Source organism: Suricata suricatta, chromosome X (genome assembly GCF_006229205.1).
Source record: "Suricata suricatta isolate VVHF042 chromosome X, meerkat_22Aug2017_6uvM2_HiC, whole genome shotgun sequence".
Taxonomy (NCBI): Eukaryota; Metazoa; Chordata; class Mammalia; order Carnivora; family Herpestidae; genus Suricata; species Suricata suricatta.
Genome location: NC_043717.1, coordinates 71,852,130 through 71,863,749, shown reverse-complemented (window position 1 = coordinate 71,863,749; position 11,620 = coordinate 71,852,130). Strand labels below are relative to the sequence as shown.

The window sequence follows — 11,620 nt, the reverse complement described above, 5'->3', positions numbered from 1 at the left end:
GGGGGCAAAGAGGTGGTGGTGATGGAGGAGGGCACTTGTGGGCAAGAGCACTGGGTGTTGTATGGAAACCAATTTGACAATAAACTATTTAAAAAAATAAATAAATTATGATAATGCTCTCAAAAAAAAATAAATGAATGAGTGAAAAAAAAAAAGGTTTCTAGTGAGTGCCCAGCTAAAGGAAAAAGCCAAACCAATTGTGTTGAGAAGTAAATAGGAGGCAAGGAAGTGAAAACATCTAGTGGAGACAACTGCTTCAAGGAGCCTACCAGAAGAAAAGGAGAGAGGGAATACAGGAGTCCTGAGGTCAAAGGAGATTTTTTTCTTTTTTTAAATGAAAGGCCAGAGTATGTCTATATGCTGGTGTAGAAAGCATAGTAGAGAAGAAAAGGTTGAAAATACAGAAAAAGTATGAAGGAGACCAGCTGAATTAGGAAACTAAAAAGGTGCCAATACACAAAGAATTTCTTTTTGTACAAGAAATGACATAAAAAAATACCCTGAAATATACATTCATGTAAATTATAAATTATTAAATTACATTTATAAAATATAATTTGAACATTGATTATCCTAAAATGGATTTGGGTCTGTAAATTTTAACCTATAACTGTTACATTAACATGTCATATGTTATCATTATTTATACCTGGTATGGCTCAATCAACTTTTTATCAGGTTTTCCATAGTATCGCAGTTTGGATTTATGCAAGATTCTCACAAGCAATGCAGGAAAATTCCTTCTGCTAGACCAGGTCATCTCAAGGTCAGAAAGGGAAATTATTTTGGTATCTAGAATAAAAATAATAGAAAAAAATCCTACTTAATGTCATGGTAATTTAAAAATTCTGTTTTAATGGTTAAAAATGGTAGCCACATCATCCTCAAGGCAACTCCATTCTCACAAGCTAAGCCAGTCTACATACTTCTCATTTATAGAACTTAACAATATACATTATCCTTAATAATAATAGCTAATATATAAGCTATTATGTATTATATATAATATATATATGCCTTACTATATGCCTGGAACAAAGGTAAATATCTATATTAACTAACATAGTGTTCCATCTCAAATGCTCTCCACCTTGTCAAACAGGCTAATTACTTCCTGAAAGACTTAAATCTAAACTCATCCCCCTCCTAGGTGGGGGGAATGGGTGAAACAAAGGGGATTAAAAGAACACAGATCCTGATAAGCACTGAGAAATGTATAGATTAGTTAAATCATGATATTGTACACCTGCAACCAATATAACACTGTATGTTAGTTATACCTCAATAAACTCATCTCCCTTAAGAAATTTTGCGGGAAAAACTCAATACCATGGAATGTTTTCTCACTACTACCACTTACATATTTAATTTATACACTTTTACATGACATATTTCTGTATTGCCTTCATCGTAGTTTCATATGTCTAAGTTCTATACTTCCCAAACTTGCCAGATGTACTCGTGCATCAGGGCCTTTGCACTTGCTCTTCTATCTGGAATGTCTTCTTAGACACCAGAGTGACTTCCCTAGTCCTCTCCTTCAGGTTTTGCTCAAAGGTCACTCTCAGTGATGTTATTCCTTACTATCCTACTGTAAACTGATCCCTTTACTTACCCCCCATCCCATCTTATTTTTCTACACAGCACTTTTATCTTCTCATATGCCAAACAATTTACTTTGAAAGTCTAATCTCCACACCTGCTGGCAAGTACAAAAACTGTTTAAAAGCTTTTCACCATCTTTAAAGATTAACTTGTATTTTTTATTTTATTCTTCTTTGGGTTAAGAGAGGTTCCATCTGCATTTCTCTCTACAATTTTGCTCCCTCACAGGCCAGCCCCATTTTTTAAAACCTGAATTTGTATTTGTTCAATATTTTATTTTACAAGATACCCCACACTTCTGTTTTTATTTACATAATGTATTGCCTACTCAACATTTTGGTATGAAACTATACTTGTAATTTCTTTTTAATAAGACTTTAAATGGAATGTTGTAGTTATGTGTGTATCATAAAAATACTATTTTTAGAGTTAGGACATCTTGTATAATTTTCTTTCCAGATTCTTCCAACAATACCCGAATAGCCCAGAATCATAGGTCCCAATATTTGAATTGACATTATTAAGTGATTTCCTTTTAATTAGATCAGACAAACTGTGGATCCCATCTGAATTATCTGGAATGTATGTGGAACACTCTTGATCGATGAAAGCCCATATACTTTCACCAGCTAGAATAAATTCAAGAGTTACATGCTTTTGTAAAACCAGAGTTCTAAGAGCCACTGCTTCTGCTATAATTGGGTCCACAGAGTTAGCTGTGACCAGACATCTGCCTGGTTAATGTTTTCCCAGTTTGGATTTTTAACTTGCAAACTCCATAGAATATATATATATATATATATATATATATATATATATATATATATCTCAAATAAAAAAAGAAATTACAGGCTATACATAGACAATGAAGAATCTGTATAAAGTCACAGAAATGTGTTCATTACAAAAACAATGAATATAAATAGATACCCAATATAAAATGTTAGTAAGCAACAGAGTAGTGATTCTCAAACTCTCTGGTCTCTGGAGCCTTTTACATTCTTAAAAGTCACTGTAGCCCTCAAAAAGCTTTTACTTATATGGGTAGTATCTATCAACATTTGCCATATTACAAAGCAAAACTAAGAAATAAAAAATATTCATAACTCCTTTAAAATAACAATAAACCTACTATGTATAATATATATAATTATCAATAATATATGTACATATATTATGTATTATATATATAGAAAAATGACTATTTTCCAAAATAGAAAATGTGGTGAGAAGAGTGGCATTGGTTTACATTTTTATAAATCTTCTTATTTTTAAAATTTTTAATTAATTTTGAGAGAGACAGAGTGCAAGTGGAAGAGGAGCAGAGGGAAAGGAAGACACAGAATCTGAAGCAGGCTCCAGGCTCTGAGTTGTCAGCACAGAGCCTGACACAGGGCTGGAACTCATGGACTGTGAGATCATAACCTGAGCCAAAGTCAGACGCTTAACCAACTGAGCCACCCAGGCGTCCCTGGAAATCTTATTAGTATTTAGCTTAATATAAGACAGCTGGATACTCCTATTCCTTTGGCATTCAGTCTGTTTCAACGTCACATGTCATGTAGCCTCTGGAAGATTCCACTGTATCCTTTCAGAAAATTAGAGTGATAAAAGGTAAATGAATATAATGAAAATACGTTTGATGTGGTGAATCCCTTGAAAAGGTCTTTGGGGACACCTCTAGGGGTCCTTAAACCATACAATGAAAATCACTGCAAAAGATCTAATGCCAAAAGAAATAAAGATAAGAGCTGAAAATAAGGTACTAGAAAAAAGTTGAACTGTTAAGTCCAATTCCTTGGAAAAATTTATGAAAAGGTAGATCTCTAACAAGTGCAATCATGATGGCAGAAAAAAATGTTTGAAATGTGATCAACTAGAAACCTAGAGAAAAATATTGTCATATATGATTGTATATCACTAAACCTGAAAATATCAGTGAAGTAGATAATCTTCTAGGAAAATCTGAATTATCAATATTGCCTCAAGAATCAGAAGAAGACTGGAATAGGTCAATAACCATGGAAGAAAATGAAAAAGTTCACAAATAATGACTTCCAAAAATGGTACCAGGTTCTAACAATTCATTTAAAAAATGTAGATAATTCCTGAAAAATTATGACAAAAGTAGTACACAGAAAAAAAACTATAAATCTGAGTCATTTATGATGGCAGATATCCTAAATCAAATACTTTCAAATCCAATCTAGCAGTATGCCAAATTGCATCATGACCAAGTAGAGTCCTAACACCTTGTATTGCTCAGGAGGAAGATACAATAAATTGTGAATAATTCTGGAGATTGGCACAAAAATCTTAAGTTTTAAATAATTTTGTTAAAACATTAAGGCTAGCCACTAGGAAAATACAAATTAATGGATAATTTCTAAAGCACTAGTTAAGCGTCCTACTCAAGTCATGATCTCACGTTTCAGGAGTTCAAGCCCTGCGTCGGGCTGTGTGCTAACCAACCGCTCAGAGCCTGGATCCCACTTAGGATTCTGTGTCTCCCCCTGCCCTGTGTCTCTCTGCTCCTGCCCCCCCTTGCACTCTGTCTCACCCCCCCTTGCACTCTGTCTCACTGTCTCTCTCTCAAAACTAAATTTAAAAAACAAAGAATAAAAAATTAAAAAAAATAAATTCAGCTGTTAGAGGAAAAATAACTGTTTTGGGTCAAAAACACAAAACCTTAGCTAGATATTTCTTCAAAAAGACAAATGTAAAACAAAATAGAAATAAAAGAATGGACAAAGATACATACACTAGGTCAGTTCTCAAAATGTGGCATTTTATCACCAGCATCATTACCATCCGTGAACTTGTTAGAAAGGCAAATTCTGAGGCACTACCACAACCTACTGAATCAGAAACTGGTTGGGGGGCCAGAACTCTGCACTGTAAATACTTTTGAAGTGATATGGATGCCCGGTCAGGTTTGAGAACCACTGCCCCAAATGCCAACTAAAAGAGAGCAGTAGTAAATAGTGCTATCAGACAAATTAGATTTCAAAGGACAAAGAGACAAACTGCAAATTGATAAAGGGTAAAACTCACCAACAAGATATTACTATGTTATGAAATGACACATTATAGTAACATCTAAATAAAAAATTTTTAGAAATACAAGGAGAAATGAACAAAGTCACTGTCATATGAGAAGTCAATATTCCTCTCAAGGAAATGGGGAAATAAAATAGATTTTAAAATAAGAATATGAAATACTTTAATTAAATTTTTAAAACTTGGTATAATAGGGACTTCGTATCTAATAAGTAAGCTTTTTCTAAAATTTTAAGAATTGAAGAACTCAAATTTAAAATCAGAAAATATGAGTAATGAGTGAAAAAAATATCTCTACACTTCAAAACCTGGGGTATGCATCCAAAGCAAAATCCATGGAAAATTTAAGAATTTAAAAAAAACTTTTGAAAGAAACAAAAAAGGAAATAAATAAATCAAGCATTAAATTTAAGAATGTAGTACAAAAAGAATTTGAACAGTGGAAAGTAATAGCAGAAGAAAAGTAGAAAACAGCTCCCCAGTATAGACTTAATTAGTAAAGCCCAAAGTCTTTTTTTTTTAAATACGAATAAAACACACAAATCCCTGGCTAGGCTATGAGCACACAGGGGCCCCTGAGTGGCTCAGTAGGTTAAATGTCAGACTTTGGCTCTAGTCATGACCTCTGCTCCTGGGTTCAAGCCCTGCATAGGGCTCTGTGCTGCATAGCATGGAGCCACCTTTGTATTCTGTCTCTCTCTGCCCTTCCCCTGCTCAAGCTGTCTCTGTCTCTCTCTCAAAAATAAATAAACATTAAAAAATTTTAATAAAAAAAGGTGAACACACAAACATTAGAAATGTAAGAGGATGAAACAAGACAAATATTTAAAATATATAAACTAAAATTTAAATTATATGTGTATATAAACTATATATATTTAATTTAAATAAAAATTTAAAACTACTGAATACAACTTTGAGATCTAGGTGAAATGAGATTTCCTGGTAAAATATCAACTCTCAAAAATGGACTCAAGAAGAAGCATTACTGATTTCATTACTTTTTTTTCTACAAGAAATTGAAATGAAGTCATTCTTCTAACCCCCAGTCCTGACTCAAGGCCCCAGGTTCAAATAGTTTTAGGGGTAAATTCTACCAAACCTTCAGTGAACAAGTGATTGTAAGTAGAGAAAAACAGGCAAGTTTCCCAATTCATTCCATGAGGCTAATATTAATTAACATGATATCAACAGTGGACTAAAATAGGAAGCCCTTTAAAAAATAAAATATATGGAAAAAATTTGCTTTAAACATACAGATGTAAATATAACAACCATGACCAAGTAGAGATATAAAAGTGGCTCAGCATTAGAAAATCCATTAATGTAATTTATACATTCCTTTATTCAACACTTACTGAATGCCTACCATGTGACAATGTTCTGGATATAAGAGAAATGCTCCCCAGCTATGAAAAAAGGAGAGTCCTTACCATCATAGATTTCATAAACCAATGGGAGAAAAAAAGAAAACAACAGATATAATAATTTCAGAGTGTTATCAATTCTATAAAGAGCATTTCCATGGTGATGTCATAATAAGTGGGGAGGGAATATATATTTTGAACAGCCGTCTTCTAACCCGTTTTATAAATTTGAGTTGAAACCTAAGGATTGGAAGGAAATTTCTAGAAGGAGGAAAAAGCAGGGGCAACGTATTTGATGCAGGAAAGAGCAAGGAGGTTTGAGACCAAAATGAAGGCTGGTATTTCAGAAACAAAATGGTGGAGGAGAGATGTTACAGAGGTGAGTAATGGGGTTCAGTAAGGCAGGGATCTGCAAACTACAACCCATGAGCACAGCCAAACCCATTTATTTACATATAGCCTATGGCTGCTTTCCCTCAACCAGGGCCAAGTTGTATAGCTGTGACTGAAGGCCACACTGTGGCAAGGAAAAAAGATTTACTATGTAGCTGTTTAAAGAAAGCTTGCTGATGCTGCAGGGCCTCCTGCATGCCACAGGAGGTCTAGATTGCAGTCTAGCTGCAACGGGGAGACACCAGAGAGATTTAGGCTGGAGTGTCATTATCTAACTTCCATTTTGAAAGGCTGTCTCTAGATCACAATTATTGGTTATCTTTGGAGTAAGGTATCTTTGGAGAGGGCATGAGGGAGACTTTTGAGATGCTGAAAATGTTCTAGATCGTTTGATCTGGGAAGATAGTTATCAAGCTTTATTTTTAAGTTGTATTTTCTTTTGGTATTTATTTCAAGCTGTATTTTGAAGACTTTTCCACTTTACTCCACACGTATCATGTCTTAATAGAAAAGTTTTAAAAGCACAAAAAATGCACCATAAACCAAGTTAAGAGAAAAGGGACAGAGTATGAGAAAATAATTTGCAATATACAGCACACTAAAAAACTTAATACCCATTAACAAAGAAATGAGAAAAGTCAAAAGATATGATTTAAAAATTAGTACGATATGGGGAAATGGGCACTCACATATACGTTAGTGGGAATGTAAATTAGGAATACCTTTTCTGAAGATGATTTGTCAATATCCATTAAATTAAAAAAATCTAAAATACTCTTTAACCTAGCAATTTCACTTTTAGGAATCCATCCATTTAACAGAAATACTTGAACATAATGAACGAGTATGTATATATCCTAATGATGTTCAGCATGGATCTCAAACAGAAAAGCCAGTAACTGCCTAAAATTGATAATTACCCTTTCACATTAGCATGATTATATAAATTATGGTACAGTCATATTAGGGAAGTACATATATGTAGATTTACATTAAAGATGATTAAAGTGTAAACAGCAAATCATGCCATGCCATAGAATATTTGTTTCAATGATACACACCAAACTACTGAACATTTAGAGTTTTAAGAGGAAAGCTGAAGGCAGAGGAGGAGGTAATGGTGTTTTTCACTGCACCCCAACATTTTATTATTAAAAATTTCAAACATACAGCAGGCCTGAAAGACCACCAATATATACCTACTTCTGAATTTTGTCATCAAATTTTTACTATACTTGAGTCTTGCATTTTTTAACACTTGTTATGTTTACACAAATAAAGTGCTTTTAATATTATCTTGCACGAATGTTTCCTTTTCAGTCTATAATGCTTTTTTTCTAGTCAACAATATACTTATAAATATATAGTTTGGCTTTATAGCACATGGACATTGCCTTTTGTAATAAAAATATGGTTTCAGTAAGGAATAGATATTACTTTCATTGAAAAAGATTTTTACAATTTATTATTCCCTCTTAATTCTTCTAGACACCAATTTTTCATTTATATATTCCATCCTAAAAATAAAAATGATAAGCACTTGAGAGATAGTAATGTAATGCACTGCTGCCTATTCCATGCTTGAGATAAAATTCATTTCATTATTGCAATCCCTGAAATGACTATCTTGCTTTTAAAGCTTAAGTTATTTAAATCATCCTCGTCTACGCATTTCTGTAACATTTCCCCTTATAACTGGATATTACTTTAATTGCCTATTTTCGACCCAGTCATCTTTTCACTTTCAAGCCTGTTGCTGTTACACGTCATAGTAAGATCATATATGAGCTAGCATTATGACTGCAATGTAAAAAGAAAAAACCTAAAAAGCAGTAAATGTACAAAATTATCATCTTTCTCCAGTATTTTCACTGTTATTTTTCTGCGTATTATTTGTTCCCCATCCCATACGTGTACATGCCCTTGGTACTATCATTTCCCTTCCATCTCTGATAAAATATGTTTTACATCAGTTGCTGATGACGAACAGGCATTTTCACGCTAACTTCCTACTTCTGGTACTGAAGAATTAAACTCAGTACAGTCTGTGATACGTAATAAGAAACATAAAAATGAAAATTCCAAGCCTGTCCACAAAAATCACACACTCAAAGAAAAACCAATATTTACATAACTGCTACACTCAAAGACATAAAAATGGCGTTTCATTAATGCAAATCATTAAGGAATAAATCACGGAACATCTTTTTTGAATGACGGTTAAAACACACAAACCCACAAATATGTATGACTTTCATACCAATTTCAAATCTATATATTCGCCAACCAACACAGAAAAGTACTATTCCCATAAACGGAATGGGAACGAAACGAAGATTAAACCGTAGGTAAACGCACACACGCTACGTGTGCCAGATTAAATTTGAGATGTATTCAGACACTTCCTGAAAGGCCACTTGAACAATCAAAGCCGAGACAGGTTGTGCAATTTCATTAAGCTAGTGTCAATCTGATACCGAGGAAAAACTTGTCTATTTCCACCTGCGGCTTGAAATGAACAATACCAACGCACCCTCGTTTCCTTCCTCATTAACACAAGCTCCCGAAAACTATTTTTTAGCCCCTCCGCCGTTCCCTCCAATGACTTACCGTTAAAATTGTGCTCCTCAGGTTGCTTGTTGGTTAACCAAATATCTCCGTATGGGTCTTCGTTATTCCACAGAGGCAGGTAATGACTCTTCCCACCTCTTAAAGGCCTCTCGGGTACCTCTTGGTGCGCACTATTTCTGAATGGAGTTTCTAAAGAAATAGTCTCCAAGGTGTCCCCACAGTGGACGTTATCTATGCACAGGATCCCCTGGCCTAATCTTTTCTCATTGTAAAGACACGAGACTCTGGAAATTTTCATTTCTATGCCCACTTTAAGAATATTTTTATATACGAGAAAGTTCAGGCTGGGGTCCAGGTAGCACTTCTCCCGGTACACCCCATCTGAGATCGTCACATCATAGCAATAAAGGGGAGGTTTCGGTATCGTGTCGCGTGGCTCATCCTCTAACAGGTATCTCTGGACGGCCAGCACAGCGACAGGCACCACCTCCGATGGGGTGACCCACTGCAGAGGTGAATCCGTTATCTGCTCCAGAACCTTTTGGATCCAGGACCTGCGCCCTTGGGGACCGGCCCTTCGGATCACCCCTCCCGGGACCCAAGCCCCATTTCTCCCAGGGTTCGGCAAATCTAACCCAGCATGTGAGGGGCCTGCCTCAGGCTGACCTAACTCACCGGACATTTTTAGGTAGCTGCGTACTCTCCTCACTACCCAAAGCTAGTCTGTCCCATCAGAAGCTGAGACGACGAAAGGGCGCACTACGCGACGATCGCTATACTCCGATCCCGCGGACTGGTAAGGCTCCACCCCGAAGCCAGGCTTTGAGGACGTTCCGCGCGCGCGTCAACCCTCTAGCCCCACCCCTCTCTCAGCGCGCTTCCAACTCACAAGCGCTGTTACTAGGCAATCACACGCGTGGTTACGTAGCAGATCCTCCCACCTGGTCTGGAGGGATGGGGGGGGGGGGGGGGGGAAAAAAAAAAAAAAAAAGCATTGGTCGCCATGGTACCCAAAATGTAGCCCGAGGGAGGGGGAGGAGCGCTCTTGGCTCTTGGAGAAAGGAGGGTGCTGAGAGGCAATGGAAAAGAGAAAGTGTATGGAAGCGGGTTATGTAGTCTTAGCTCAGGTGTTTGGGGGTTTGGGCCTTGGACCAGCTACAGAAAGTAAATTAGAGTTCATTAATATACATAAATGTGATACCATAAGTCTCCTATAGTATGAATGGAACTAGATAATGTGTGCACAGCCTTCAGGAAAGACCCTCACACAAAAAGTCCTCCCTAAACCTTAGCTGCTACTGCTATAAGCATTATTAGCATAATTGTCTGTAGTGACTGCCTGAGTGCAGGGTTGGTGCATTAGTGAGTAAGTGCAAATGAAAACAGAAAATTATAGAACTGGATTGGTAAAGAGCTGTCATTAGGTTAGAATTCTTAAAACGTACTGATGTTTTTATACAGTACCTGGCTTAACAGACAGCTAGGGTATAGAATGTCAGAAACTGCATTTCTAAACTGCAAGGCATGTACATAATGAATGTAAGGTGAAAAGGCTGATAAGAATAGTCCAAATTAAAAATAAGATATTTATTATACATGCCCACATGTGGTAGTATACAGAGATAACTCTAAGATGTTTGGGGTTTGGTTCTAGACCACTGTAATAAAGTGAATATCACCATAAAGCGAGCCAAATAAATTTTTTTGGTTTCCCAATTCACATAAAGGTTATTGTTTATACTATACTGTAGTCTACTAAGTGTGCAATAGCATTATGTCTAAAAAGAACAATGAACATACCTTAATTTTAAAATATTGCTAAAAATTGAAGGGGTGCCTGGGTGGCCCAGTTGGTTAAGCATTGGATATAGTTTCAGGTCATGACCTCTTGGTTTGTGGGTTCGAGCCCCATGTTGGGCTCTGCACTGACAGCGCAGATGGAGCCTGCTTGGGATTTTCTCTCTCTCTCTCTCTCTCTCTCTCTCTCTCTCTCTCTCTCTCTCTTTCCCTCTCTCTCTCTCTTTCTCTGCCCCTCCCCTGCTCTCACTTGCTCGTTCTCTCTCTCTCTCTCAAAAAATAAATAAACATTTTTAAAAATATTGCTAAAAATCGCTAACCATAATCTGGGCTTTCAGTAAGTCATAATCATTTTGTTGATTGCCTCAGTGTTGATGGCTTCTGACTGATCAGGGGTTAAGGGATGCTGAAAATTGGCGTGGCTGCAGCGATTTCTTAATATAAGACACAATGAAGTTTGTCCCATTGATTGACTCTTCCCTTTCATGAATGAGTTCTCTTATACCATGAGATGCTTTTTAATAGCATTTTACCCACAGTGGAACTTCTTCCAAAGTTAGAATCAATCCTGTCAAACCCTGACACTGCTTTATCAACTAAGTTTATGTAATATACTAATATTTTAATGTTTAGTTATTTTTGAGAGCGAGCGAGCGCATGAGCGGCGGAGAGGAAGAGAGAGGGAGACACAGAATCCGAAGCTGCCTTCAGGCTCTCAGCTGTCAGCACAGAGCCCGATGCGGGGCTCCAACTCAGGAAACATGAGATCGTGACCTGAGTGGTAGGTAGTCTGCTGCTTAACTGACTGAGCCACCCAGGCGCCCCAA

General features: G+C 36.4%; 1 protein-coding gene across 3 annotated transcripts in view; it reads right to left on the bottom strand.

The window, feature by feature from the left end:
- Positions 1-9,779, bottom strand: part of RADX (RPA1 related single stranded DNA binding protein, X-linked) — a 77,560-nt gene extending 67,781 nt beyond the window's left edge. For all 3 annotated transcript variants that reach the window (XM_029930060.1, XM_029930062.1, XM_029930063.1), the window contains exons 1-2: positions 9,036-9,779; positions 650-792 (exon numbers count right to left, since the gene is read on the bottom strand). In XM_029930060.1, coding sequence (XP_029785920.1) covers positions 650-792; positions 9,036-9,678 — 786 coding nt within the window. In that variant the 5' untranslated portion in view covers positions 9,679-9,779. The remainder of the gene's footprint in view (positions 1-649; positions 793-9,035) is intronic.
- Between the last annotated feature and the right edge of the window lie 1,841 nt (positions 9,780-11,620).